This window comes from Heloderma suspectum, chromosome 1 (assembly GCF_057233095.1).
Source record: "Heloderma suspectum isolate Gila_16-S chromosome 1, 16-S_ref, whole genome shotgun sequence".
Taxonomy (NCBI): domain Eukaryota; kingdom Metazoa; phylum Chordata; class Lepidosauria; order Squamata; family Helodermatidae; genus Heloderma; species Heloderma suspectum.
The window spans coordinates 322,375,001-322,400,547 of NC_139458.1; the positions used below are offsets into that span (position 1 = coordinate 322,375,001).

At 41.4% G+C, this 25,547-nt stretch overlaps 1 protein-coding gene across 8 annotated transcripts in view; it reads right to left on the reverse strand.

The window, feature by feature from the left end:
* CDK19 (cyclin dependent kinase 19) overlaps positions 1–25,547 on the reverse strand; it is a 136,619-nt gene that overhangs the window by 97,368 nt on the left and 13,704 nt on the right. For 5 of the 8 annotated variants that reach the window (XR_014786647.1, XM_084827293.1, XM_084827292.1 and 2 more), the window contains exon 2: positions 3,714–3,789. Coding sequence is in view for 7 of the 8 variants with exons in the window: in XM_084827293.1 (XP_084683419.1) it covers positions 3,714–3,789 (76 nt within the window). In the remaining variant the exon portion in view is untranslated. Of the gene's footprint in view, positions 1–3,713; positions 3,790–12,280; positions 12,342–13,955; positions 16,811–25,547 lie in introns of those variants that run through there. The other 3 variants (XM_084827296.1, XM_084827295.1, XM_084827294.1) reach the window with 2 other exon arrangements.

Sequence of the window (25,547 nt, forward strand, 5' to 3'; positions counted from 1 at the left end):
CAAGAGAGGTGTCTGTAGGATATAATGAAAGGAAAAGAATTCTTTGTATTTGACGGCATATTCAACTAGCATTTCTTATTTTACCAATGGCATGCAAGTCAGAAATAGTTAATAATTCTGCTAAATGCCTTACACTGAACGACCATTTTTATAATAATGAAAAAGACAAATGAACACACACCCTTATGCCAATAAACATAAAGCTTCTTTTTAAAATACCTTACATGTTTCAGTTATTTCAATACCTCCAGCTACAAAAACAGGGAGCAGCACTCATTTTATACACTGAATCCAAAATTGTGTAATCTTGCCTAATTACATATGGAAACATTTCCACAAGGTTCATTCCAACAATGGCACATGCTCAAGAAGCACCAAGCTACAAATTGTTTTCTGTTCAAAATAGAGTGGTACCAAATGCTCTGCAACAGTTTTTTAAATCATTCTTTACTAAACTCTCTTCAGCTGCATGTTTATTCAGAAGAAAAGCCCCACAGAGTTTAGTGGAAAGCCTTCTGTCATCAGAGGGCCACCAACTGGATACAATGTTATGTACCAATATTGTAGCAGCCTTTAATCAATTAACTGAAGTTCAAGTCAAGGCGTTATCTCTCTTAACTGATCTGCCAAACATTTAGCAGAAGACTGCTCAGCTGAACTATTGCCTGATCCTTTTTCAAATTACTCCCAGACCTTTAAGCTGAAAGAAAAAAATCCACCTTATTCTTCAGATTGATTTTTCTTCTCAATGGAGCTATGAGAAGCCTTAGCACGAGGTTCCTTCTTTATGTGATTCCATTAAGAAGAGCAGGCTTCGTAACTGGACTACAAGCAGTGCAGCCTTTATATCCAAGACCAGGGCCAACTGCATATCCAGAGAAAGTGTAAACACAGAGGAAAAGAGGATAAAATTGTTTACAGGTTTGATTGTCCCATCACAAAAAAGATTCTTTGTGCTCCTATTTTGAGCATTGTAGCCACTTAAGGTGTGACAGAATTCTTACCTATGTAGTACAGGCACACTGTGATATAGAACAGCCTACAGTGTAACTGTTTCCTCCTGAGAGTGCAGACTGTGTCCTCATAGCCATTAAAATCACACCCATTTGTACAAGACTGGCAAAAGACTAGTGGGGACTGAAAACAGGTGCAGTGAGCAATGCTATAGTACAATCACTGCACCACATCAGATGTAGCTGTGGTCACTAAAAAAGCCTCCATCTGGAAGCAGCCCATATAAAGGTTGTTAACACCTCTTTTTTCCAATGAAAGGTCTGTGAATATCCAGTGATACCCAATGGCAAAGCAGGAAACATAACCCAACAACATTGGGTTATTGTGAGTTATTTCTCTGACTTGTCAGAGGACAGACAAGTCAGAGTTCCTGGTTCACATATCACTGGGCTGTTTAACTCCTCCCACTCATACTGGGAGTGATGAGGTGGTGTGTACCAGTAAGCTCAACTTGTTCACAACCCACGAGTTTTTAAAAAAACCTGGGTTGTTGTGATGTGCAAATCAGGCCATTATCTTCATTACCCAGCCAAATGGTTTCGAAACGAGCTTATTACCCAACCCAGATGGTTTCGAAACAAGCTTAGTAGGCATGGCTGCATTTTCTCTGGCTTGTAGAGGGGGAGACAAGCTAGAGTTCTGATTCGCACGTAACAATGAGCAACACAGGGACAGTGCATCCCTGAGTTATTTAGTTGCTACTGCCTGTAGGAGGAGCGATCTGGTAGCATGCTCCCACCTTCACAACAACCCAGGGTTTAAAAAAAAAACTTGGTTTGTTTTGTCATGCAAACCGAGCAAATAAAACAACTTCGTTGGTAAGAAGCAAATGAAGAATATTTCTTTCTCTGCGATGTTCTTCAAAGCAAAGACAACAGAAAAATGCGGAATTCAAAACGTTGCTTGGAAAATTACAAAAGGTGCTTCTAGGGTTGTGAACAAAGGCAGGTCACCTATATTGATAACTTGTACCTCCATATCTGTGAACACTGATGCAAGTTCTCTAAATAGCCTGTAGCGGTTGGACAGCATCCCTTCTCTCTTCCCCCATCATGACCACTTCTTGACTAGGCTTGAATTTGTAATGACTATTCTCACTGTAAAAGCTCCATCAAGTCTGCACATTTCCTAAACACTAGAAATAAGGTGTCTGTACATAGTTATTGTTGTTAATTTTCTTAGGGCTGGTTGATATATCACTTGATGTTTCCTATATAAAGTGATTTTGATGAAGTGGACTCAAGCCTACAAATGTCTATGCAGTATTAAATCTGTTAGTCCTTGAAGGTGCCACAAGACTCTTCTGGGTTTGTTTGTTTTAGTGTTTTGCTGCAACAGATTACCATGTAGGCTACCATGTAGAAGTTAGTATATGTAAATAACTCATCACAGACCTAATACCCTAGATGGTGTTCTTGTGTCAACTAAGATCATCTCAATGGCAACACTTTCCAAAGGAGTCAGCCCACTTATCACAATAAGCCACCCTGAAAATAAGCCATGGTGGGTTGGTTGTTTTCTCGGTAACCCATGTTACTCCTGACAGCCAATCAGGCGCTCTGTAGCTTGCTTCTTGATCCCTTAGTCTTCCTGCCCACTCCCAGCATATATGCCATAGACCTTTGCATCACAACCTCAGTAGGCTACTCCACTACACAGCTAATGAGCACAAGCATGCTCATTAGAGGAGTAGAGTTTATTTTGTAGATTTTTTTTTCACCTTTGGGTAGATTTACGCATATTTAACTTACTTCCTTTTAAAAAAAACTTTCAGGGAGATTTGAGCAAAATCGCTAAAGCACAGTCACTACAAAAAAGCACAGTAGTTACTGCAGATCTGCGCAAATCTCCTCGGAAGTTTTTAAAAAGAGTTACATTTTCCCAAATTTCCCCGAAGGTGGGGGAAGTTAAATTTGCACAGAACTTCCCAAAGGCGGAAAAAAAGATGTCACTATCTAGAGAGGAGACAATGTATCGGAGGAGTGGTGGATGGCAAGGGAGGATGGAGGCATGATGAAGCACTAGCAAGATTGCAAGGAGTGACTGAGTTTTTTGCCACTCTTGCCAGGCATCTCTGTAGACCCTTCCAAAAAGCCATGCAAAAGCAACTCTGACAAGTTCACATATCACAACAAGCCACCCTGAGAACAAGCCACCCTGAACAACCAAGCAACAAGCCATGAGTTCTCAGGGTGGCTTGTATGCCAGGCTCAGACATCACAACAAACCACCCTGAAAGAAACAAGTGTGTCAACCCATGAAGTGTTGTATAATCAAGTGGTGTACATTGATGTATGAAAGAGAAGGGTGATATTATTCAATTATTAGGTGAGTGGAAAGCATTTTGTTAGCTTTTATAGCAAGTAAAATAGTTACTATATAAGATATACCAATAATGCACCATATAATTAGTAAATACAGTTTAACCCAATATTTTAAAATAGTTCAATATTATACTTGAAAGGGAATTAAATATACATAGGGTGGAATCCAACTAGTTTCCCTACACTGGAGGAAGGCTTTCATCAGTGGAATGGGGAGGGGCATGATTTTCAGTTATCCCCCCCCCCTCCCCTGCAGCCACCCAAATCTGCTCTGGAGGGCCAGAGGGCTTCAGAGAGTAGAAGGAAAGGGAACTAGTTGGATTCCAGCCACACCCATTAAATGGAAAAGTATTTAAGCATTTTATCACCACTTACTGCTATTTCTCTACATGCCGACATGGATATCCCTGTACCTTCAATCTGCTTCAATGCATATTCCTTTTCATCTTTTCTGCAAGAAGAAAACAGTGAATTTTACAGGTCTTATTTACATTAAAATACACAAAAGTACATACACAGATTAATCTCTTCCCCTGAAATTGAATGCTCAAATCATAGTGCAGTTAGACAATACTTGAAACTATAATGATCCATCATGCTTCCCTTTTCATAACTAACTGTCATCTTTGACATGATGTTTTTCTGTTGACCAGAAAACAATAAATCTGGCATACTATACCCTAAGGGGAATACTTGATTTTGAAATGGTAGCTTTCAAAATACCACCTTACAAAGGGGGAGGAAATTAAAGTTTATACTTTGAAGAAACACACAGGTTCAATCCCTGGCATCTCCATTTTTTTTTTTTTTTAAAGGACCATGTGGCAGGTAATGGGAAAGACCTCTGCCGGAGACCCTGGAGAGCCACCACCAGTCAAAGTAAACAGTCATGGACTAGATGGACAAATAACCTGATATGGTATAAGGCAGCTTTCTATGTTCTGCATTGTCTGCACAAACAACACTCTGAGGACAAAGTTTGTTAAGTACTTCCAAACGTTCCAGATCTGCCAAGAATATTTTTTTTCCTGTGATATGAAGGCAAGGCCTTGTACAAGACAGCCACAGCCTCCTCCTGCTCTTCTCTTGCCTTGTATTCCTACATCTTCTGCATCAAGTGATATAAAACTGATGAATGTTTGACAAAGAATCAAGGAAAAGAATCACTAAGATGTGAAAGAAATTTCTTTCAATTCATTCCATTCCATTTTCAAATGTCTGTGAAGGTTAAAGTGAAAGTTCAGAATCAGAACAATGGATCTTTCACACCAAGTAAAGAAATTTGCGTATGCAAATATATACATATATATATATATATATATATATCAAGCTCCATTTCATAAAAGTAAAACAAACAGCAGTTCAGGATGCCTAATTTTCTCTACAGTTACTTTGGACACTTGCAGACTACATGTTTGCTCAGAAGCAAGCCCCACTGAGTTTAATGAGTCTCACTCTCAATTAAATGTACATAAGACTGCAGCTTGTGAATAAATAATTGTATATCATCATTATAAAGCATAACTGAATATCCAGGGTCATTACCACTCCTTCATTACATTGTAGGAATGTTTATTTTCTGAGATTTCTTTTTTTTACCTAAACTTTAATCCATTTGTGCAAAATCAGGCTTGAATATACATAACTGTTTTTAGGCCTAGAAAATAAAAACCTTCCTGTTAGCTACATTAATGATTTTCAACTAATATTTCCCCTTATTTTTTCAACTGGCAAAACCTATTGCATTGTTTAAAAATACACATTCATTAAACATCAAATAGCAACAAGAACAATATAAATACTACAAGCAAGCGGAAAGACTACAAAAGCATTATAGTAGATTAAATCAAATTGGCCAAAATATGCTCACATGTTAACCAAGGACAGGTTAGTTATATAATTAATCACCAGACTCCATATTTCTGAAATTTTATTCTATTTAGACACTGGGTTTTGATACACATTTAACTAAAGCCTTTATATCCCAAATAATCCTTTATTTTTGGTCTATATTCATTCCCCAAATGTTTAATTATTAAGCACTGTTTAATTATTTAATTATTATTCTAGCGGCTATTAACAGATACAGTATTGGTTCACATAATATTGTCAGTGCTGTGTTTTTAACATAATTAAGCAGACAAAGAATTAGGTGGTACTTACAGCTGAATTACAATATTATTAACTTCAATAATCACTTTCCCAAACTCTACCATTCTGTCACATTACCACATGTGTATAAAATCATATTTGGAAGTTTGACAGTGCCAACACCTTCCTGAGTCATGGTTGTAAATGTTACAGATGCTCCATGGGGTCATATATTATTGCGATGCCATTTTGAAACCATTTTCTTCATAATTAACTGCTTGTGAACCTTTCTTATACAAAAAAATGCCATCTGCCTGGGATCATCTTTTAAAATTCTGATTCCATTTGGCATGATATCTTTGAATACTTATAAACACATATAAACAGATATGTATTTTAGATAATATTTTACTGCCACCTGTTATTAGGAACATAGACTCAATGTTTGTTTTATTCATGTCAAAATAGTGCATATTTGAAAATACTAATAAACCTTTATTCTACAGTGGGTAAAATGTATTCATAAGATTTAATAATACCCGAAAACCATAATATGTATTTATTTTGTTTTGCTGCGAATATATAAATATGTCTTAGGTACATTAGGCTGCAGCAGGCTGCAGTTTCATCTCTAACAATACGTATATTTGTGATTATTGCTTGAATAAAACTATGGTACCGACATTTTAAATTTTCAGAACTGCAGCAGTTTTATGTCCTATGTTCATATACATGGTACATTTCATGTTCGTAACTTGTAAAGGTTTAGGTATCATAAGAAAGTAAGCACTGCATATATTTCAGTTTCCTCAAAAAATGTTCAGTATTTTCAGAAAATAAGAAAGAAGTTTCTCCTCCATATCTTCAAAGTTTCCAGAAATTTTACATCTCTGACCAAGTGCAGTATCCATCTCTAAAGTGCTGGAAGTAGGTGATGAGTTACTCTTACATATGTATGGTCATTGGAACCTTGCATTATGATACACTGGGTAAGGCAAGATCTGCAAATATCAAAGCAAATGCTGACTTTACATTTCTCAGTTCTTAAATCAGCTTTACTAAGAACCAAACTATGCACTTATATAGCCAATAAGCTGGAAGCAAAGAAATGTCTAATTAAGAATAACTGCGCCACCCATAACCGTGCACATACACATTAAAGAGCAAAAACAAATTACATGACACCAGAAAAATATCCAAAAAATATATTGGGCATCACAGTAAATTGTCAGTATTTTATGCACAAGCATGTTGTTAACAGTGACTTGATCGCTTTCAAATGCTTTGGATGTGGTATTGCTCTCTGCAAAAATTAAGGAAAAGAAACCCTCTCTTCCCTCCTGCTCCCCTTTCATGCCACCACAAAGACTTAATTCTCTCCAAACATGAGGGAAAACCAAAGAATCAAAGGAGTAAGAACATGTCCCACCTCTTTCACAACAGCACTTCCAAACCCAATACTTTGTATATAAAAAGGCCATATCAAGTTTCAAGCTTAAGATTTTTTTCTGAAGAGAAGCAACATTCTTTCAAGTAACTAAGGAGATTATATCTTTGTATCATCAGTTTTTATGCAGCCAAAAACCCAATTTACTGGTCTCTTTAGGAATCAACCTCATAACAAATATGAATCAAATTTATGTATTTTTGCATTATAACAGCCCTGAAAAAGAGCAGAAAGCTCAAAATGCGTTGGCACCTTCTGATGTTTCTCTTATTTTTTTCTGTGTAATTGCACCACCTGTGGTTGAAGGATTCAAGAGATGGAAGTATGATCAGGATCAGGCTTTGACAAATCCACTCATGAGAGTAATTATGGTGAGAGGCCCCCTGCTCTGGTGAGGTATTTAAGTTTTTGTGCTGATTAAGTCAAATTCTAAAGGTGTGGAGATGGAGGCAGCCAATCCATTCATTCTGTGGGAGAATACTTTTATTTAGTTATATTATTTATGCTAATCAATTGCAGCAGGCACGCATTCCAGCTTGAAAACAAGACTGAGCGAATGGACCGTTGAACTCTCTTTTGGTCTGTAACCTTTGCAGTCACTGAGAAATGTTAAAACTGAAAGTGTTTTTCCTAACTGTGTTGGAATAAATTGAACAATTTCTTTAAAATGTGGGATGAAAAAAAGAATTAAACACGAGCTGAATATTTCTCTCCTTTTCTTTGAGGGCTAGTCGTTTAAATTATAAAACTTCTTTGTAAGAGATTGCTTGTATTTCTAATTAAAATGTAAAGGTTGCATTTCAGCTGGCTAAAAAAGAACCAGTGTTAAACAAATGCTCAATGTGCTTTACAAGTTGAATCTACACATGTTTATTCAGCAGTATGTACCATTAAGTGTAGTGGAGCTTAGCCCCAAGTAAATATATGCAGGATTGCAATCTAGGGCCACTATCTTATTTAGACACTAGAAGTAATGTAAACTACACTGTGCTAGCATAAGCAACCTCTAGCACAACGGTTTCCCCAGAAAACCTGTTGTGCCAGCAGACGCTATTGACATTGAGCTAGATGTTGCTTATCCCAGCACTACCATTAGCACTAGTGTCAAATAAGATACAGCCCTTGGAAACGAAGTATGTAGCTGGGAACAGCTGAAAGTAAGGCAGTGTTTTATCACTGGAATACAGCAGATTTCTCCCCTTTGACCCCTTTGAAAATTTGTTTTATTTATTTTAAAAAATTCTTGGCCACCTTTCAGGGCAGAAGCCCTCCCAAGGTGGCTCACAGGAATGAAATGCATAAAAACAGTTAAAATATTAAAAGCAATAAAAATATAAACCCAATAAAATCGCAATAGAAACCTACAATAAAACCAGCACAACTACAGCAGCAATAACAGCAACAGCAGCAGTCATTTCAAGAGAAGGACACAGTAAAATCGTATGTTTTCAAGGCCTTAAAAGTCTGCAGTGACAGAGCATGGTGGACTTTGCTCCGTCATTGTAAAATATATTTACTTTAAAAAAAATAATAATACAGCTTTGGGGGCTTACAGAAGTGTTAGCAAACTCTGACAGTTCATGAAAATAAGTTAAGTTACATTGCCAAATGTTGGACTTTCTCACTAGGCATTAAGGACAAAGTGGTAACTGCTTGAGATAACACGATTGGATCAGATCATTTGCCATGGCGGCTTTTGAAGGAAGAAACAGATCACCAATCTGATAACCTAAATGAAGGCGCCTTCATGCTAAAAACCCGTTTTCATCATGAATTCTGATTAAAACAAACAAAATACCCATGTTGCTTTTCTAAACTGTATAGGCAGAGATATTCAGTGATTGTGCTTAGAAAAAACTGCATCCAAGAAGATTCTAGCCAAGACTATGAAAACTCATGTCGCAAAAAAGCTTCATCTTTATGCTGCCACAAGACTCCTCCTTGACAAACTGGTCAGTCTTCCTTCATCTTTGTAGGAAAATTTCTTAAGACAGAAAATTAAAGTATCTTACTGGCCATATTCCATACTTAACCTACCATTTCTACCAGAAAATAGCAGTTTAAATGCTGTTTAATCGTTTAACTTAGGTAAAACATATATATTTGTGTGTGGATAATTTTTTTGAAAGGGACAAAAACCCATCGAAGATGTGGAATGAATCTTAGGTTGGAAGTTTAAAAGGAACTAAAGCCTGAGTAACATAATTTCATCAGACATCTGTATTTGTTAGATGTATAGAATATTGTTGCACTATTATAGTGGGACTAGACTGCACAGCTGGGCTACCAAGTCCAGCCATAATTTGTGGACCCCTGCCCAGGATATACAAAAGAGCAGTATACTGGAAATTGGAGATGGCAGTTGCTGACTCATTTCCACCCAAGGAGTGATCCTGAGATGCTTCAGCTTTGGCCAAGGAGGGAGTGGCTGTGGTTCAGTGTCATTCATGCTGTTCTTGTGTGAGGAATATTCAGACTTTGCAGTTGTTGCAATCAGAGTCTGTTGCCAGTGCTTTCTCTACTTGCCCCTTGGCCCCTTCCCACAACCCAAATTTTCTGGAAAAGAGTCAATGGATAGATTTTGATAACATCAAGTCCAACTGATTATTTAGTATCATCATCATCATCATCATCTGCAATCAGGAAGAATATATTCCCCAGTTCAGATCAGCCAGTGAATGTAGCTGGTTTTTGTTGCCTTGTCTACTTGAAGACGGGTTGAGCCATCTGCTTGCATGCACCTTAACATGGGACATCACATTCAACTGTGCTCTCAGCTTTTGGCACACCGCAGTCTGGATACACTGGGATAACTGGGGTAGGGGTGGGGTGGGAAAAAGGATGAATGTGTGCAGGATTTTGCCTTGAGGCAGAAAGTCGGCCTAGAGGAACCCTCAGCTCATATCCAGCCCCAAGTTTTTGTGAACTGTGTGTCACTCTAATAAGGCTGTGCAGCGACTTGCTATGTATCACAATCCTAAAATAGTTTCCGACTGACAGTGTCACCTCTGAAGCCAGTTCTATTCTTGTTGGCAAAAGGTATTTCTGAAACCAATGACTTCACCTTCCTCTTAGACACAACTTGTGCTGGAAATTGTTGTAGCGCTCAGTAAAAATACTTAACAGAATTGAAACCGCAAAGGAGCTACCAATGTTTATTACACCATCCAACAAGTTAATAATACTTTTCACACCCATTATATATATTTGGGCATAAAGATACATTTCAGGAACAAGACAAGACAGATTATACACACCCAACCAATTATCCTCACACCAGAAGTATTCTCTGCATAGTTCAATATGGCTAGTCCTACACAAGTTTTTACCTTTAGCTTAGAGAAAATTTAAAAAATCTAGCACCCTATTTATTCAAAAAGCAGTGAAACCAGAAAGCAAACAAACGCTGGTGGTTCTGTAGGCATTGCACCTTTAAAAGAGCGGGGATTATACCCAGCTGAAGGAAGGCAGCCTATAAAATAGGAAGTAGCAAGAGTCACTTAGTTCTAAGCATAGCTGCTAATCCTACTAACTTTGTTATTTATACTTTTAAATAAAGGGTACTGTATACTACTCTGCCTCTCCTACTGGATACAACACAGACATGCTTATCTCACTGCATATACACTGAATGAAATTCCATGTGCAGCTGTGCCAAGTGCTTACCCACATATGATTTGCATGATGCTTTTCCTATACATAAATGGTATCCGTGGAAAAATTCATCAAGTTTGAAACAGCCCTAAAATGGCTTGATTGGCACTCTGAAGACTAATGGAAGCCACTCTTTATTATTGTTTCAAACTTTGTTTAGTCAACCTGAGTCATACCAGGCGTTAGTGGCAGTGACTGAAGTACCAACAAACCAGTAACACCTGTAAAGATTAAGTTCTCACAGAAGAAAGTTTTGTTCAAGTCAAGTTTCATATCCAATGAAAATCTAATAAAAGTTCAGATTCAAAGACAAGATATATGATGGAGATTACCACCCGCAGTCTCTGTCAAAGCTCATACTTGGGAGCCATATTCCACTATAAAGACAGATTCTGACATACAGAGAAAACGTACTGAAATGAAAAAAACATTACATATCCCTGCACCTCTTGGCTACAAACAAGACCTAATAAATTGCAAGAAAATAAAAAGTTTGAAAAGCTCAATGGTCTCACCTGCAACCTTAAGATTACATAAAGTACGTACAGATAAATCACATTCCTATTCTGCACATCACTCCTTGCTTTCATATAGTTGGCATTTTACCAGTAAAAAAGCCTTGGCCAATTGACCAGTCAAATATTGTAAAATAGAAGCCAGGTATTGAAAGTGTATTTATTAGAACAAAACCCAAACAAAAATACAGATTGAACTATACTAATTACAAAACCTACTGCTTTGAAAACTACTCCAAAGTCCAGTCCCTTTCTAGAGCACTATGCTACATCACACACAGGCCCCTCTTTCTAATAAATGCAATGGACTGTGCAGTAATTCCAACTTCTGAGCACTAGAGATCTATTGTAGGGTTGCCATCTTTTTCCAGAACTTTGGTCTCACCTGACCACGATCCCACTGTCTGAGAAGTGGTCCATACCAAGATGTGGACAATCTCAGGGGAGATTTGATTAAGAGTGAGAAGCTCAGACTCTACTCTGGGCTGGCTAGCTGACCTGCATGGCATCTAAGAGAACACCACACATACACAAACACACTCAATCTCACCAAATGATACTCTCTCCACAGTCCTCCTATTAAGCAGTGGAACTATATTGAGTAGCACAGTGTGCATGTGATTGAATTCAGAGCACACATGTGCACTTCACTGCAAATGCAGCCATGACCACCCCCTCTCCTGAATCCTATGCCTCTATGAAGATGATTTGTGTGTTTGCTTCGTGCTTTCATGTTCAGAGACTCTAGCACTTAAATGAACAGCCAATACGAGAAATTAGGCCAGGAAGACTAAACTGGCAAGCAAGAGGGTTGAAATCTTCTGGAGGGAGTTGAAGACTGTGCCTACTCTTAAATGAGAGGTATGCATGCGTGCATGCATGACAGAGAGAGAGAGAGAGAACACAAAATAACAGGTACAGGTGCATAAGTCAGAGACCCCCTCAGGTCTGCAGGGCTTGGAAGCAAAGGCTTTTCACTCCTGCTATTGCTAACAGGTAATCCTATGATGGAATAAGGTGGTAGGGCCAACACTTACACGATGGCATTCTTAATGTCATGGAACATTTGGCCATGCTCAACTAGGCAACCTACGGATATAGCCAGTCAATTAATTATGATGCCAAGCCTACATGGGTATATTCTTTTTATCCTTAAAGAACTGCACAACACTATCCCAGTGCACACTCGCACACAGGCACACACTATGATGCCAGAAGGCAGCACTCCTCTTTACCTTCTGCTGAATATTCTGCTACCTCCAAGGCTTGAAGTCCATATACGAAGCCCGATGGAATCTATGAACACAGCAGAAGTAAAAGGCAGAGTTTTATGTAGATGTATAGGATTTACGTCTCAAAACTGAACAGTGTCTAATTCTTAGATACGCACTGAGTTGTTCTCTAATAAATGGGCACACCATTGCAAACAAGGCAGTTAACAATCTAAGATTTTCTAGGAAGCATGGAAGTTGCCAAGGCAAGAAATAACCAAATGTGATTTTCTTTCCTGAAGCTACCAGTAACTTGGGCCATAGGCAGACAACAGTCTCTGAGGAAGTTAAAAGAAGTTTGAGAGAGAGGCTTTACTTTTCATGATGTGTACACACACATCCTCACTCTCTCTCTCTCTCTCTCTCACTCTCTCTCTCACACACACACACACACACACACGTAAGTGTCTTTTGTCCCACTGTTGCTTCTGGTTACACACAATCTCACAATTGTCTGAAATTTTAAAAAGCAAAAACCCTGCTTACCAGATGCAGAAATGAGGCAAGGGTGAACACCATAAACACCTCTCTCTGTCCCTCCCTCTTTCGCAAAGCACTTTCAACTCTCAAAAAACAAACAAACCCCATTATCTGTATCCAGCCTTGCACAGCTGACCAACACGTTCCACACAAAGCCTGTAAAAGCAAACTTGAAAATCTGATTTACGCAAAAGTTTCCTTCAAAGTAAAGACAGGTACGTTTTTCATTCGCCTTTTATTAAAATGAAATTCAAATGAGCATTTCTGCTAGTTTTATTATACAGGGGTGAATAGGCCTTCCTTTGAGGAACGGATGCTTCAAAATCCTCTCCATTTACAGCAGGCTAGCTATGCTGCAAACAGTAAAGGATTCACGAGGCAATTTTACATAGGAAAAAATTCCATTGCTCTTGCATCAATGAGAGGGTGGGGGAAAATGATTCAATATTATGGGGGGAAACTTTGAAGTTCAAGGGTACAAAAGTACAGCCCCTCCCCCAAGCCCAATCTGGCAGCCTCTTCAAACCCCCAGGAAAAAAAAAAAGAAAAAACGCTCTAGGAATGAGCTCTATGGCTCCTACCATAGATGCTTCATTCCTACAGCATCCCCAGAGCATCCCAGGAGGCAGTGCTCGAAGACTCCTGCCTCCTTCCTTCAATGGTCTAGAAACAGTGCTTCTATGACAAGAATCAAAGAGCCTCTGCCTAGAGAATTTTTTCCTCATTCTTGTTTTTTTCACCCCTCAAAACATTCCAGGTAACAGTGTGGGATGTCAGGATCCTTCAACATAAGAGAGGATTAGAGGAGGGAAGAGGGCTAAGAGCCAGGATTCCTAGATGGCAGGATGGCTTAAGAACTGGGAGGAGTATCAGTTTTATCTGATCAAAGCAGATGCCAGGCTTCTGAAACACTCTTGGGCAGGAGTTGGATTTAAGCATGTGAGTGGTATGTGTAACTGAGTTGTATGTGAATGTGTATACATGTATGTGCGTGCATATATATGTGCATGCATGTATGTGCGTGGTCCCCCCCACTCCAGCAAGCACCCAAAGCAGCCCTCGGGACCGAAAAGTTTGTATACCTTTGTCCTAGACTTTAACAAAAAACAGAAGTAGCACTATTAAACAGTAGCAATATTTGCATATGCACAACATTTACCTCAGTATCATTCAGAATAAAACAGAAGCGAAGCCATTTGGACATCAATACTTCAGAATTTGTCCTGAAGCAGAAATTTTTGCTTTAGTATCTGATCAGACAGAACTCCAATTACAGATAATAAAAGTTAATTGCTACTGAAACATTTTTCAGAATACTACCTTTTACACTGTACTCTGGAGGATGACTGGAAGAATCCCTGGTGACTAATTGCAAAGAAGGCTGCCACCTAGGAATCTGAAGTGTTTCTTCAGTCCTTAGCTAACTACAAATGTAATGATGCTGCAAAGAATTTCATAATCTTTTTCTAGACCTTCCCAAGAGAAAAATTCCACTTAAAAATCCTGAAACACCAATCAAAACATTGCATTAAAACTTTACTTTTAAGGACAAGTTACAAGCAAAATTAAGGGTAATTTAAAATAATATTTTCACATTAATAAGTAAAAGGAACATCGGCTTAAATCTACTAGAAGCAAAAGGCGGGTTCAATGACAGACCTCTATGATAAATTTAAATTTATTGCAATACATGACAATAATATTGTTCCTCCTATGCTATAAAATGTCCTAACAGAGCAACTGTATACTCACATTTTGCCAGGGCACAGCACAGTAAGAAAAGGGGTGGGGTGGAGAGATATGCCACCACTATGCCATATACTGCCACCATATCCAGTGTGTGCTCAGCCCAGGTAAGGTAAAAACACACAAGCAGAAACTACCAAAATAGCAGACACAGGCACAGGATCCATGGAAACTCCACTAGCGCTCACCTATCAGGGACTGAGCCGAAAGCAACATCCACATGCTGCCACACACAGCAAGAGCCAATGAACTCGCAACACTGGGACATGACCCCAGCAAACACCCCTGCATCACCACACACACGATGTCACAGCACTCCCACTCCATGAGCCCCAGTGGCTCAGCCAGCAATGAACCCACTACTGCCAGTCCCCAGGCATCCCTACAGGGAGGGATCCAAATCCCTTTACACTTCTCACAACCATGTTTTTGGAGCACACCACACAAAAGGAAGGAAAATCCATGCAACACACCACACAAAGGGAAGGAGAATCCACCCACATAGCTCCCTGGGGAGGAGGCTTGCAGTGAAACACGTGGCAGCAAGGGAGGAAAAGAGTCTTTTGACAAGAAGCCAAGAGGAGGGACTAAGGCATGCAACAAGGGCAGCTGTGAACACCGCCCCAGCCCCCCGGTGCCTCAGTGCATATGGCTGGGAAGCAAGACGCAGAAGTTCCAATCCCCATCAGAGAGAAGGGCTTGTCAAAGGCAAGAGAGAGAACTCCCAGGGCTTGAATCCATACAGCAATCTCCACAGATCAGCTTCCTAATCACTCAGCCACAGCAGCAGACAGGAATCATACACATCACTGAGCACTTGTCTCCCCACCCCACCCCCAGCACACAGTGATTCATGCCAGGAGTGCAAGGGCTGCAAGAAGAGCCCCGGCCAAATGGAACAGCATATGTTCTATATACCGGAGATGCCTGGTTCATATCCAGAGACTACCACCACCACCCTTGCAAAGGCAAAGAGGGGCCCCCCACTTCCAGGTACATCTGAGCCAATCTGCTCTTCATGCTCCGCCCTCCCCCTGGCAACCCACATGACCAATCCACACATCCCATTTTGCCAGATAGGCTAGCCCTGCCAGGAAGCATGATTTGGCCCTAGCTTCTATCATCCCTCCTTCTTTCCTCCCCCACCCCTAACGGACTACCTCATACCCTCTGGCAGAAGCACCTGTCCCTCTGGTGACCCAAGAGGCCTGCACCTTCACAGTCCAGGGAAACCAATTGAGTAGAGAGAGGAGGTACTGCTGACATCAACCCCCTGCCTGCTGCCCCCTCAGAGTCCCATCTTGAGGTTAGCTGCAGCCAAATCCTACTAGGGTAGAGAAAGGGATCCTTATCTACAAGTCCCTACTAGTAACAAAGAAACAACACATGTGGCAAAGTCAAAGCCTTTACTGAACAGCATCCAGGATGGAGGAGAGAGACACATGAGAGCAGTCAGGAATTCTTCCCTCATTGATAGGAGGAGCAGGAGGAGCCCAAGTCCATGGCGTCTCCTTCCCCAGGTTACATCTGGCTGCATCGCCAGATGGCTAACACTTGCTTCGTTGTACAATATTAGTGCTGCTACAGAAGATTTTGCTTGGTGGCCTGGGAAAGTGCAGTCCAACTTGGATGTCTTCCCACTTGCACTCCTGGCAGCAATGATTGCTCAGAAATGCCCAAGGCAGCAAACTACTAACCTAGGTGTATATGCTCCCTGCCCTGTGGTAAAAAATTCTAGAGAGTAAATCAGGTAGAGACAACACCAGAAGCTTGTTTCTGTTCAAGCAGGGCTATCTCTTTCCCTGCCATAGGGCCATCTAGCAACAACTTCTCTGTGGGAAAGAACATCAGATGCTAGCTCCTGCTCAAGGAAAGCTGGCTGTTTTCATTTTAAGTGCATGTTTTTTGGTGTGTCTCTTATATGTTTATAAATATTGTGAGCCACCTTGAGAACTGTAGTTGAAAAGTAGGATATAAATCTAAGAAATAAATTAATATACACATAAATGTATGGGGTTGCCAACCAGTCACCTCAGCAGGACTCCTGTGCCTTGGACAGTGGCTTAACAGGCAGCTGAGAAGCATGTGTAGTATCTCTTTTGGCATCAGCTCCATCATAGGTATCCCTTCACCTGTTGTGTAACTGTGATGGCACTTCCATGGGTAATACAGTAGCCTGCCTGAAACAAGTAGGTTAGCAATGCCACAGAGGAACAGCTGGTGGTATCCTGGTCACTGCTGATGGTCATGGGACAGGCATGGAATGGGGTGCGGGATGGATCCTATATCTGTTGGGAGAACATCCTGTGAAGAGAACAGGGAGACACAGAGAGAGAATAATGAGCAATAATCAGGACCTAGCGCACATGGTCCCTGCTCCAGTGTTTGTAAGATGAGAGAGTGAGTGAGAAGAGACAGTGGTGCCACCTGAGTGCTCAGTCAGTGCTTATACCTCAGTCTTCCCTCCTCTCCCATGGTGTGGGGGCAATCACAGGAGACTGCAGTGACTGCGACTATATGTGCCCCCTTCTCCCTTGGGTGCTGTAAGAACCACTGTGTGCGCAGTGTTCTACTACATGCAGAAATGCTGAGCATTTGACTACCAGTGGAAATGGCTGGAGCGGAGTGCCTGGCTTTTGCTAACTAGGAGCTTCCCTACATATGAGGATGAGTGTCTCCCCTGTATGTGGGGACTCTGCTCCTCGCTGTCAGGGGACAAGAGAGTGTTGGAACACTATAGTTCAGACAAGGCACGATTTTAACAAGGAGCAGGGAAGGCATGGCAGACACTTGCAGCCATTATACATTACAGCAGAGGTGAGGAACCTCAGGCCCAGGGTCCAACTCTGGCCAGCCCAGGGTCCAAATCCAGCCCTCCACGATTCTCTACCCCCAACCCCCCTTCCCCCCACCAATTGTTTGGTGATTTCCCAGCTTCTGTGCAGTTTTTTCCCTATTCTAAAAAGTTGAAATGCCTCTCCTAAGACTTCGCTATCAGCAGTAAGAGCTTTAAGTTACAACATGCTGGCATTTGGACCTAACCCCTTTTGCCTTTGGCCCCGCTGGCTTGCTTTTGTCCCTGCACACCACTGGAATGTGATCCCCAAGAGCTTCGCCAGAACTGAATTTGGTCCTCAGGCTGAAAGAGGTTCCCCACCCCCACATTACAGCATGTTGTCCCCCTACCCTTGCTTACCTATGTGGGATGCTCTATTTCAGCAGACCCAGTTTTTCAAGTGGAGTCCAGATGGCTTTGGTGTTTTGTGACTGAATTCAAAAGGCAAGATGCCTGCTGGGTTCTAAGCAGAGAAGCGTTACCAATGTGTCCAAGTTCCCATGAGCGCTCTGGAGACAGGCTGTTTGAGGCAAGTACTCCCTCTACATACAAAGTGCCCTCTCTCTGTTTCCCATCACCAAGGTTTCCCCATGTGTGAGTTACAAGTATGCATGACATGAAGTCAGAGAAATATAGCTCCAGGCCACGGGCCCTATCATCTCAGTAACAGTCTCCCTGAGTGGGCTTTATATTCTGTCAGTGGTGTGCTGTGACCGAGTGCTGAGTTACCCTATATCCAATGCTCTGTCATGGTGATGTGGGTGGGGTGGTTGTTGACATGAGGCTAGCAATTTTTTCACCATCCCATTGAAGGCAATGGAAGGGACATTCTATGCTTTACTGTCATATCTGCCATCATTGCAGCATATCTTGCATTCCATCAGCATAGCAGGGTTTCCCCAAATACTACAGCCCCTCAACCAATGAATCTTAAGCATAGGATTGCATCCTAATGGTCTTTCCAGAAGAAATATAATCTCGTTTTTCCCCACTGACACTAAACTCTAAGGCTATACAAGTGTTCACTTGAAACATACATAGGTATGTGCGGATGTGCCATGTGCAAACATGCATGGCCCACCCCCAAGCATCCCCATGCACCCAGCTACTTCAGAGACCATTGCATATTGGGCTTCCCCAGGCATCCATGTGAAAAGATCTGCAAAGGCGCTTTTAAGCACATCCAGTTTCAAAGCTCCTGTGATTGCGAACCCTGCCTTATCAGAGTTCCTGCTTGCAGTCATGCTTACAAGTCCCTGTGCAAACCTTCAAACATCTCTGAGGTAACCGGGCACACAGGGACACTTGGGGGCGGGGCATCCCATCCCCGCTTTAATCCTACATATGATGCATAGGGCTTCACATTACCACCAATTTTGACCCTAGGTAACGGATGGAACTGCACATTTTATTTTGCTGCCTTTAAAAGGAAACAAAACTTGAAAGGCATGAACTTGAGCTCTGAAGGGGCATGAACAACAACAAAATAATTGCTGCGAGGAGGTAAGTAAGTGTTATACAGTAAAACTCAATCTGAGAAAGCTATAGGACTCACATTCATAAAGTACTGCATCGGCATGTTTTTCTTGAATCTACAGTACTTGCCAAAGAAGCAGCAATAGCTGCACTAAACCATAATCTATACACACTAGTATCCTGAATTACATCCTGTTTTCCTTCCCAAGACCATCCTACACAAAAGAATATAATATTGATTCAACACAGTTGAATAAATATGCCTCTCAACATTAAGTAAACAGATATTATTATTTGCACCTGATTAGACAGGATCAGATTCAAAACTATCTAGACAGGTTGCAACACACACGAATCTAACAAGATGAGATTTAACATAGATAAATGTAAAGTTTTGTATTTAGATACAAAAAAAATCAAAGACGTAAGTATAGGATGAGGGAGACCTAGCCTGGCAGCAGTATGCGTGAAAAGGACCTACATGGAATCCTATGGCCCCTAAACACAGTCTGGGGGGCCACTGGATAATTTGGATTGTTGGATCTGAGGTAGGAGACAGTGCTCCAACTGCAGATTGAATAATCCGTGCTCCGCTTGGTGGGGGCTAAAGGGGACATGCCGGTGGACAGGGAGGAGACTGCGGAAGTCGGGATCCAACATATCCCGAGGCCTTCCCAGCCTCTTTCCACCCCGCTCCAACGCACCCAGCTAGACAGGTGAAAAAGCCCATCTAGCCAAAATGCAGAGCAGGAGGAGTGTGGAGGTGAAGATTGTGACCAAATCTGTCTGATAAAGGGTGATCAATCTCAATCATACCTGGGATCTAAAAAGAATTGGAGGAATGAGGCTGCACACAAGAGCTCTTCTAGTCTTACATTGCTTTATTGATTATACCAATAGCATATACAGAATTTGCACTTCAAATCACAGATTTCAGATATCATATAAATAGAATTTGGTCCCCATCCAATCATACTCACCACTCGCTACAATGGGAGGCCAACCCCACCCAGCGAGACTTTGCTCCACAGATTATGCGGTCTCAAGGTGTGCACCGTCCTGATGTTGTGAGAACTCCTAACTGGGGCTGATTCCAAGCCCATTTTTATATCCATTAGTTCACAGTCGCTGCATGGCTGTTGACCCATAGCCCACTGTCCCTGCATGACCTCACAAATGGTTTGGCTGTTGACCCACATTCAATACTCACAGCCTCTGCAGTCTCTCACTGATGTTTGTCCACTGACTCACAAGTCAAAAGATGGTCTTATCACTGAGGGTGCAAAGCTCCGGGCCTACTTGTTATTCCACAGAATGTTACAATGGCTATTTCAAGCTGTTGTTCTACAAGATGCTGTAACTGTTGACACTGCAATCACCAACCTCACTCTGTAAGAGCCTCTTCACCCAGTTTTCAGAAGTGCTTACAGCATGATTTCTGAGATCCCCAATACTCAATAGCTCACAGCCTTATTGGAACCCATCATCACTCATACTCTGGGAACCCATTCAACTAAAATCTAATACATAATGTGGATACACCAACGCTGATACATACATAACACATAAAATCAAATGTAACACACAAAATGCAATGCCTAGTCTCACAAGATCACCTCCACCACTCCTCCCGCTCTGCATAGAATACCCATAAGCCTCCGAGTTTGGAGGCTTGCAGGCATCGCCATAGGATTGCGCTCTTAGTAGATCACAAGTTGAATATGAGCCAGCAATCTGATGCAGCAGCTCCAAAAGCTAATGCATTCTTGAGCTACATTAACAGGAGTATAGTGCCCTATTACAGGAAGTAATAGTTCTGTTCTATTCTGCATTAGTCAGGCCACGTTTTGGAGTATTGTGTCCAGTTCTGAACTGTGGAGTACTGTGTCCATTTTAAGAAAGACATTGGCAAGTTGAAGCACATCCAGAGAAGAGCAACCAGGATGGTGAGGAGTCTGGAAACCAAGTCCTGTGAGGAACAACTGAAAGAGCTGGGTATGTTTAGCCTGAAGAAGAGAAGATTAAGGAGAGTCATGACAGTGGTGTTCAAATATCTGAAAGACTGTTATGCAGAAGATGGAGCAGACTTGTTCTCTATTGCTCTTGAGGGCAGGACTAGATGGAAATTGCAGGGAAGCAGATTTAGGCTTAACATTAGGAGAAATCTCCTAACAGTGAAAGTTGTTCAGCAGTGGAATGGTTTGCCTCAAAAGGTGGTGCATTCTCCTTCGCTGGAAGTATTTAAGCAGAGGCTGGATGGTCATCTGTCAGGGATGCTGATGCTGCACTCTGCAGTGAACTAGGTGATCTTCAAAGTTCCTTCCAACTCTATGATTTTATTCTATGATCTATGATTACACTTCTTTGTCTTGGAACGTCTTGATATTTTTGTGCATATTATTTGAAATAGGAACATTACCATAGGACAGGCTATATCTGTTCCTAAGGGAGGTTGCCCTATATCTAGGGAGGTGGTGGGCTCTCCCATACTGGAGGCATTCAAGACAAGGCTGGACAGGCATCTGTCAGGGATGGTTTGACTTGGATTCCTGCCTTGAGCAGGAGGTTGGACTCGATGGTCTTGTAGGCCCCTTCCAACCCTACTATTCTATGATTCTATTCCATTTTTTGGTCACAAATCCCTAAAGTTAGTTTTTATTAGCCAGTTAGGCGCTAAACCAGTCTTTCCCAACCTGGTGCCTTTCAGATGTTTTCGACTTCAACTCTATCAACCCCAGCATGATCAGGAATGCTGGGAGTTGTCATCCTAAACATCTGAAAAGCACCAGGTTGGGAAAGGTTGCTCTAGACATTTTTCCCTCTCAATGACAGTATAGCTTCTACTTGTATTTCTAAGGAAGCTTCACACTTTTCTTTTTTCAATACAGATTAAATACATTTTTTAGAAGTAACACCAAAAACATCATTCAGTTAGGAATATATCACTTGTAGGTGTTGTTAATGTAGTAAAAAAGCAGAGAACCATTTGATTTCATGTAGTTTATACACTCAGTTTACAGATACAAAAATTGACACGCCTTGATTGCAAAATCTGTCTAATACAAGAAAAACAGGTAAAGTATAGCATGTGACTATGGAAGAAAGTTCTTTGCACAGGTTGAAAGCAGCAGAATGTGCTACATGACACATTCATAACACCATTCACAAGTATTTTGTAGGATTTTCCTGGAAAAATATTATACATCTCTGGATCATATCCAACTGTGCCCCAGTGCTGGCATTAATGTCATTGTGCTAGCATCATCTGGGGCTTGTGCCACTCCGGGAGCCTTTTTTGGCTGAGGAGCAAGATAAAAATACAATAAATAAATAAAATAAATAACTAGTACTTGCTAGAGCAATGGAAAAAGGGGGTGATTTACTGCTGAATTTCAGCATGCAAATTTCTAACAGTAATAAACTGGAGAGTACACAAATGTTTGATCCAATAAACTATGAGGACCCCTTGCTTTTTAAAATCTAGTGTTATAGAACAAAAGTGGGAAGACTTCAGGCTTTGTTTTTAATTAGAACTCTGGGGCCCAAAAGCTGGAATCAGGTACAAAATAGCGGGCAGGGCAAACATTTACATAGAATTAAGGAATGGTGTTTCTGAGCACATGCTGAATTCAGGAATTTTCAGTACCAGAACTAAGTTGATAGCCTTTTGACCCAAAACTCCTTTCCTGATTTCCTAGTCCCCGTTTTCCCAAATCATTCCTGGTTTCCCAAGCTTTCTTCGGTCTAATTGTGGGGAAGCGGGGGGGATTGTGATATTTGTAAACAATTCTGAATTGGAAACCCTTACTAACGCCCAGAAATCTACCTTCTCTCTACCCCTATTATAGAAGACATTTAAAAGACTTTGTTACTGAGAAGCTCAGCCATGGCAGCATTTACATATTTCTCTGGCATCACCCTAGCATGGGGGTCCCCAACCTACTAGGGCACATATGGAATTTTGAGATAGTGTCATGTGCACTGTCACAAAATGGCAGTCATGGCCAATCACAAAACACCCATTTCACAGAAGGCAAACTGGTGAGGCTGCGAGACAGGTACTCGTCTCAGAACCTGAGTACAAGACAGAGTGAGTTGGGGGGCTAAGTCCCCAAACTCAAACTCACTCCTTTGAACCCACCCATTTCACAGAAGGCAAGCTAAGTAATTTCTTCAAATCAGCTCTAAATTCCTCTAAAATTAATTTATTCCCCCAAATTAATAGGAAGATTGCCTCCAGATCAATTTTCCCAAACTCATTAGCCACCCAGATCCTGCCCCAAGATCATCCCTACTTCAATTTCCCGTGAATTTGTTCCCCACTCTGTTCCTGCCCTAAATGAATTCCTCTTCAGCTATCCTTCAGTCCACTCATTGATTTTCTGCTCCCAGGGCCCCCTGCACTGATCCTCACCCACGCAAAAAACATGGCAACCTGTATCCAACCCAGTAGCTGGCATAGTGGGCAGGATGACTGGAATGAGGCAGCTAGGGGCAGGAAACACACATCCCCAGCTCTGCAGAAGGGTCAGGATGGAGGAACAAGCACTACCAGTTGGGAAAAGGAGATCTTCTCATGTGCAGAAGCCCAGTCAAGAGGGGCTGATATCCCCCCCAGTGCAAAGATTAACTCGGCTGGCTGCTTTTTCCTTCACTCTGGCAGCTGGTTCTTCAAGGGACAGAGCCCATCCAGCTACCCAGGCTTGCCTTTCTGCCAAAGTACATCCAGCCCCTCACCAATTCAAAGAGAAAAACAACTCACCCGCCATTCAAAACAAAAAACACTGTGACAAGGACAAACTTTGCACTCTATACAAGCATGCTGGCAAATCTGCTTGCAGAAGACTTCAGTGTGCTTGGGAAGACAGAAACAGCCAGGAGACGTGGAGAGCAGATGGGGTTAAATTCACACATACACCAACACACACATACATACAGTGGAACAAGTCACTTTGCACAGGCACCGAAACACCAGACATACATACACAGTGCTATATCCGCATATGCACAAATTTATGCACTCACTTTTGTTCTGGGAACCTCTGCCTCATTTTCCCATCCATGGAAGTCTTTTTTTCATGCTTAGCCAACCTATAGTCAATCAAGAGGCAAGGTACCTCTGGAAGGCTCGTACTCATCCCCTGGAGCCAAGCTACTGACTCCTTTGTTTAGCCCCATCCTGAGTATTCCTGAAGTAATCTCCTTTCTTTTTGTCTGTACCATGTAATTGCCCTGAAGTCCAGCCCCTCCTTGAGAAGATCTTTTCACAGAACCCAGCATACTTGGATCCACTGATGAACCGCTCTAAGATCCTCCTGGGGTTTGCTTGGCACACTGTCCATTCCCTGTGATCCGCTTCTAACACTATTCTCTCCTCTGGAGGCAAACTGACATTTCCAGGACCAGGCCTCTGTGCAGGGTTCAGGGGTTTCTAAATAGGGCTCAGCCTGCCATCAGTCCCCCATTATCATCTATGGGGGCCTTTATCAACACAAGACAGAAAACCACTGTGAGCACTGTGGACTTCATTCCCAATCAAGCAAAGGCCCCACTGTGCATTATAAATTCATGACCAGAAGCCCTGAGGGACCAAGGTAGCCATTGCCCACTGGATTTCCAACAGACTGTGGGTCAACCAGGAAATGAAAACCTCTGTGTTCCCCCTCTTTTGAAACAAATCACGGAATTTGTTTGAAACAAATTTGAAACAAAAAGCGGAAAAAAAATCTGCTTTTACTTTCTTTCTCCTGGTATCATTCAAAATCCACCTGTTCTGCCCCTCACGTGGCCAGCTCTGTGCCACTGAAATTCAAGTTTTCCCCATTGCATTAAAGCCCCCAAGTACTGCCTCAGCATTTCCCTACTGCCTTCTCTGTTTCTTATTTGGCAAATCCTAAGTTCCTGCCTTCACCTTCTCTCACTCAGTCACTATCACAGTCTGCCAGTTCTGTTCTATGGGTGGTATACTGATCAAGGCTTCCTTTCTGTACACATTTGTAGTAAAATAAATCTTTTATGTTTCAACCTTAATCTTTGTCAGTATTTTTGAACTAAATTCCTCACTGTGTTCTAGCACAGTGCATAACCTGCAGTGTGCACACCACACTTCTGCCCTAGATCCTGATATTTCCATGTTACACATGAGATCAAGGGGGACAGTAACTTGGAGATGCAATTTTTAAAGTTTCACAAAATGAAATTTACTACATATTTTCAGTAATTACCATCAAGACAATACATATTCAAAATGATCCATTTTGCTCTCAGACATTCCATACAGACCAAGCGGCAAAAATATTTTTTCATGTATATTTTGATTAGAACATAATAAAATTTTATTTTCGAACCAAAGTTTTTTTCTGCTCTCATACAGTAGAAATTGTTCTCCTAAAGGTATTGGATGAGCTTGCAAATTCATCATGAAAACATTCACCTTGGAAGAGATTCAGACTTCTGATCAGTATTACTGAAACAAAACTCTTTTTACAGCCAGCTACTCATGTATTTCACCCAAGGTGAAAACCGAGACACTGAAGACAAGCTTTTGTTTCAGTTCATGAACACCAACAAGCAAGATCAATAAAGGATACATCTTTTGGAAATGGTAAAAAGAACTGTCAGTTTGCATAGGATCCGGCTGCACAAAGCAGGAGAGAGAAATGCACATCTGTCTCATTAACTATGAAGAAACCG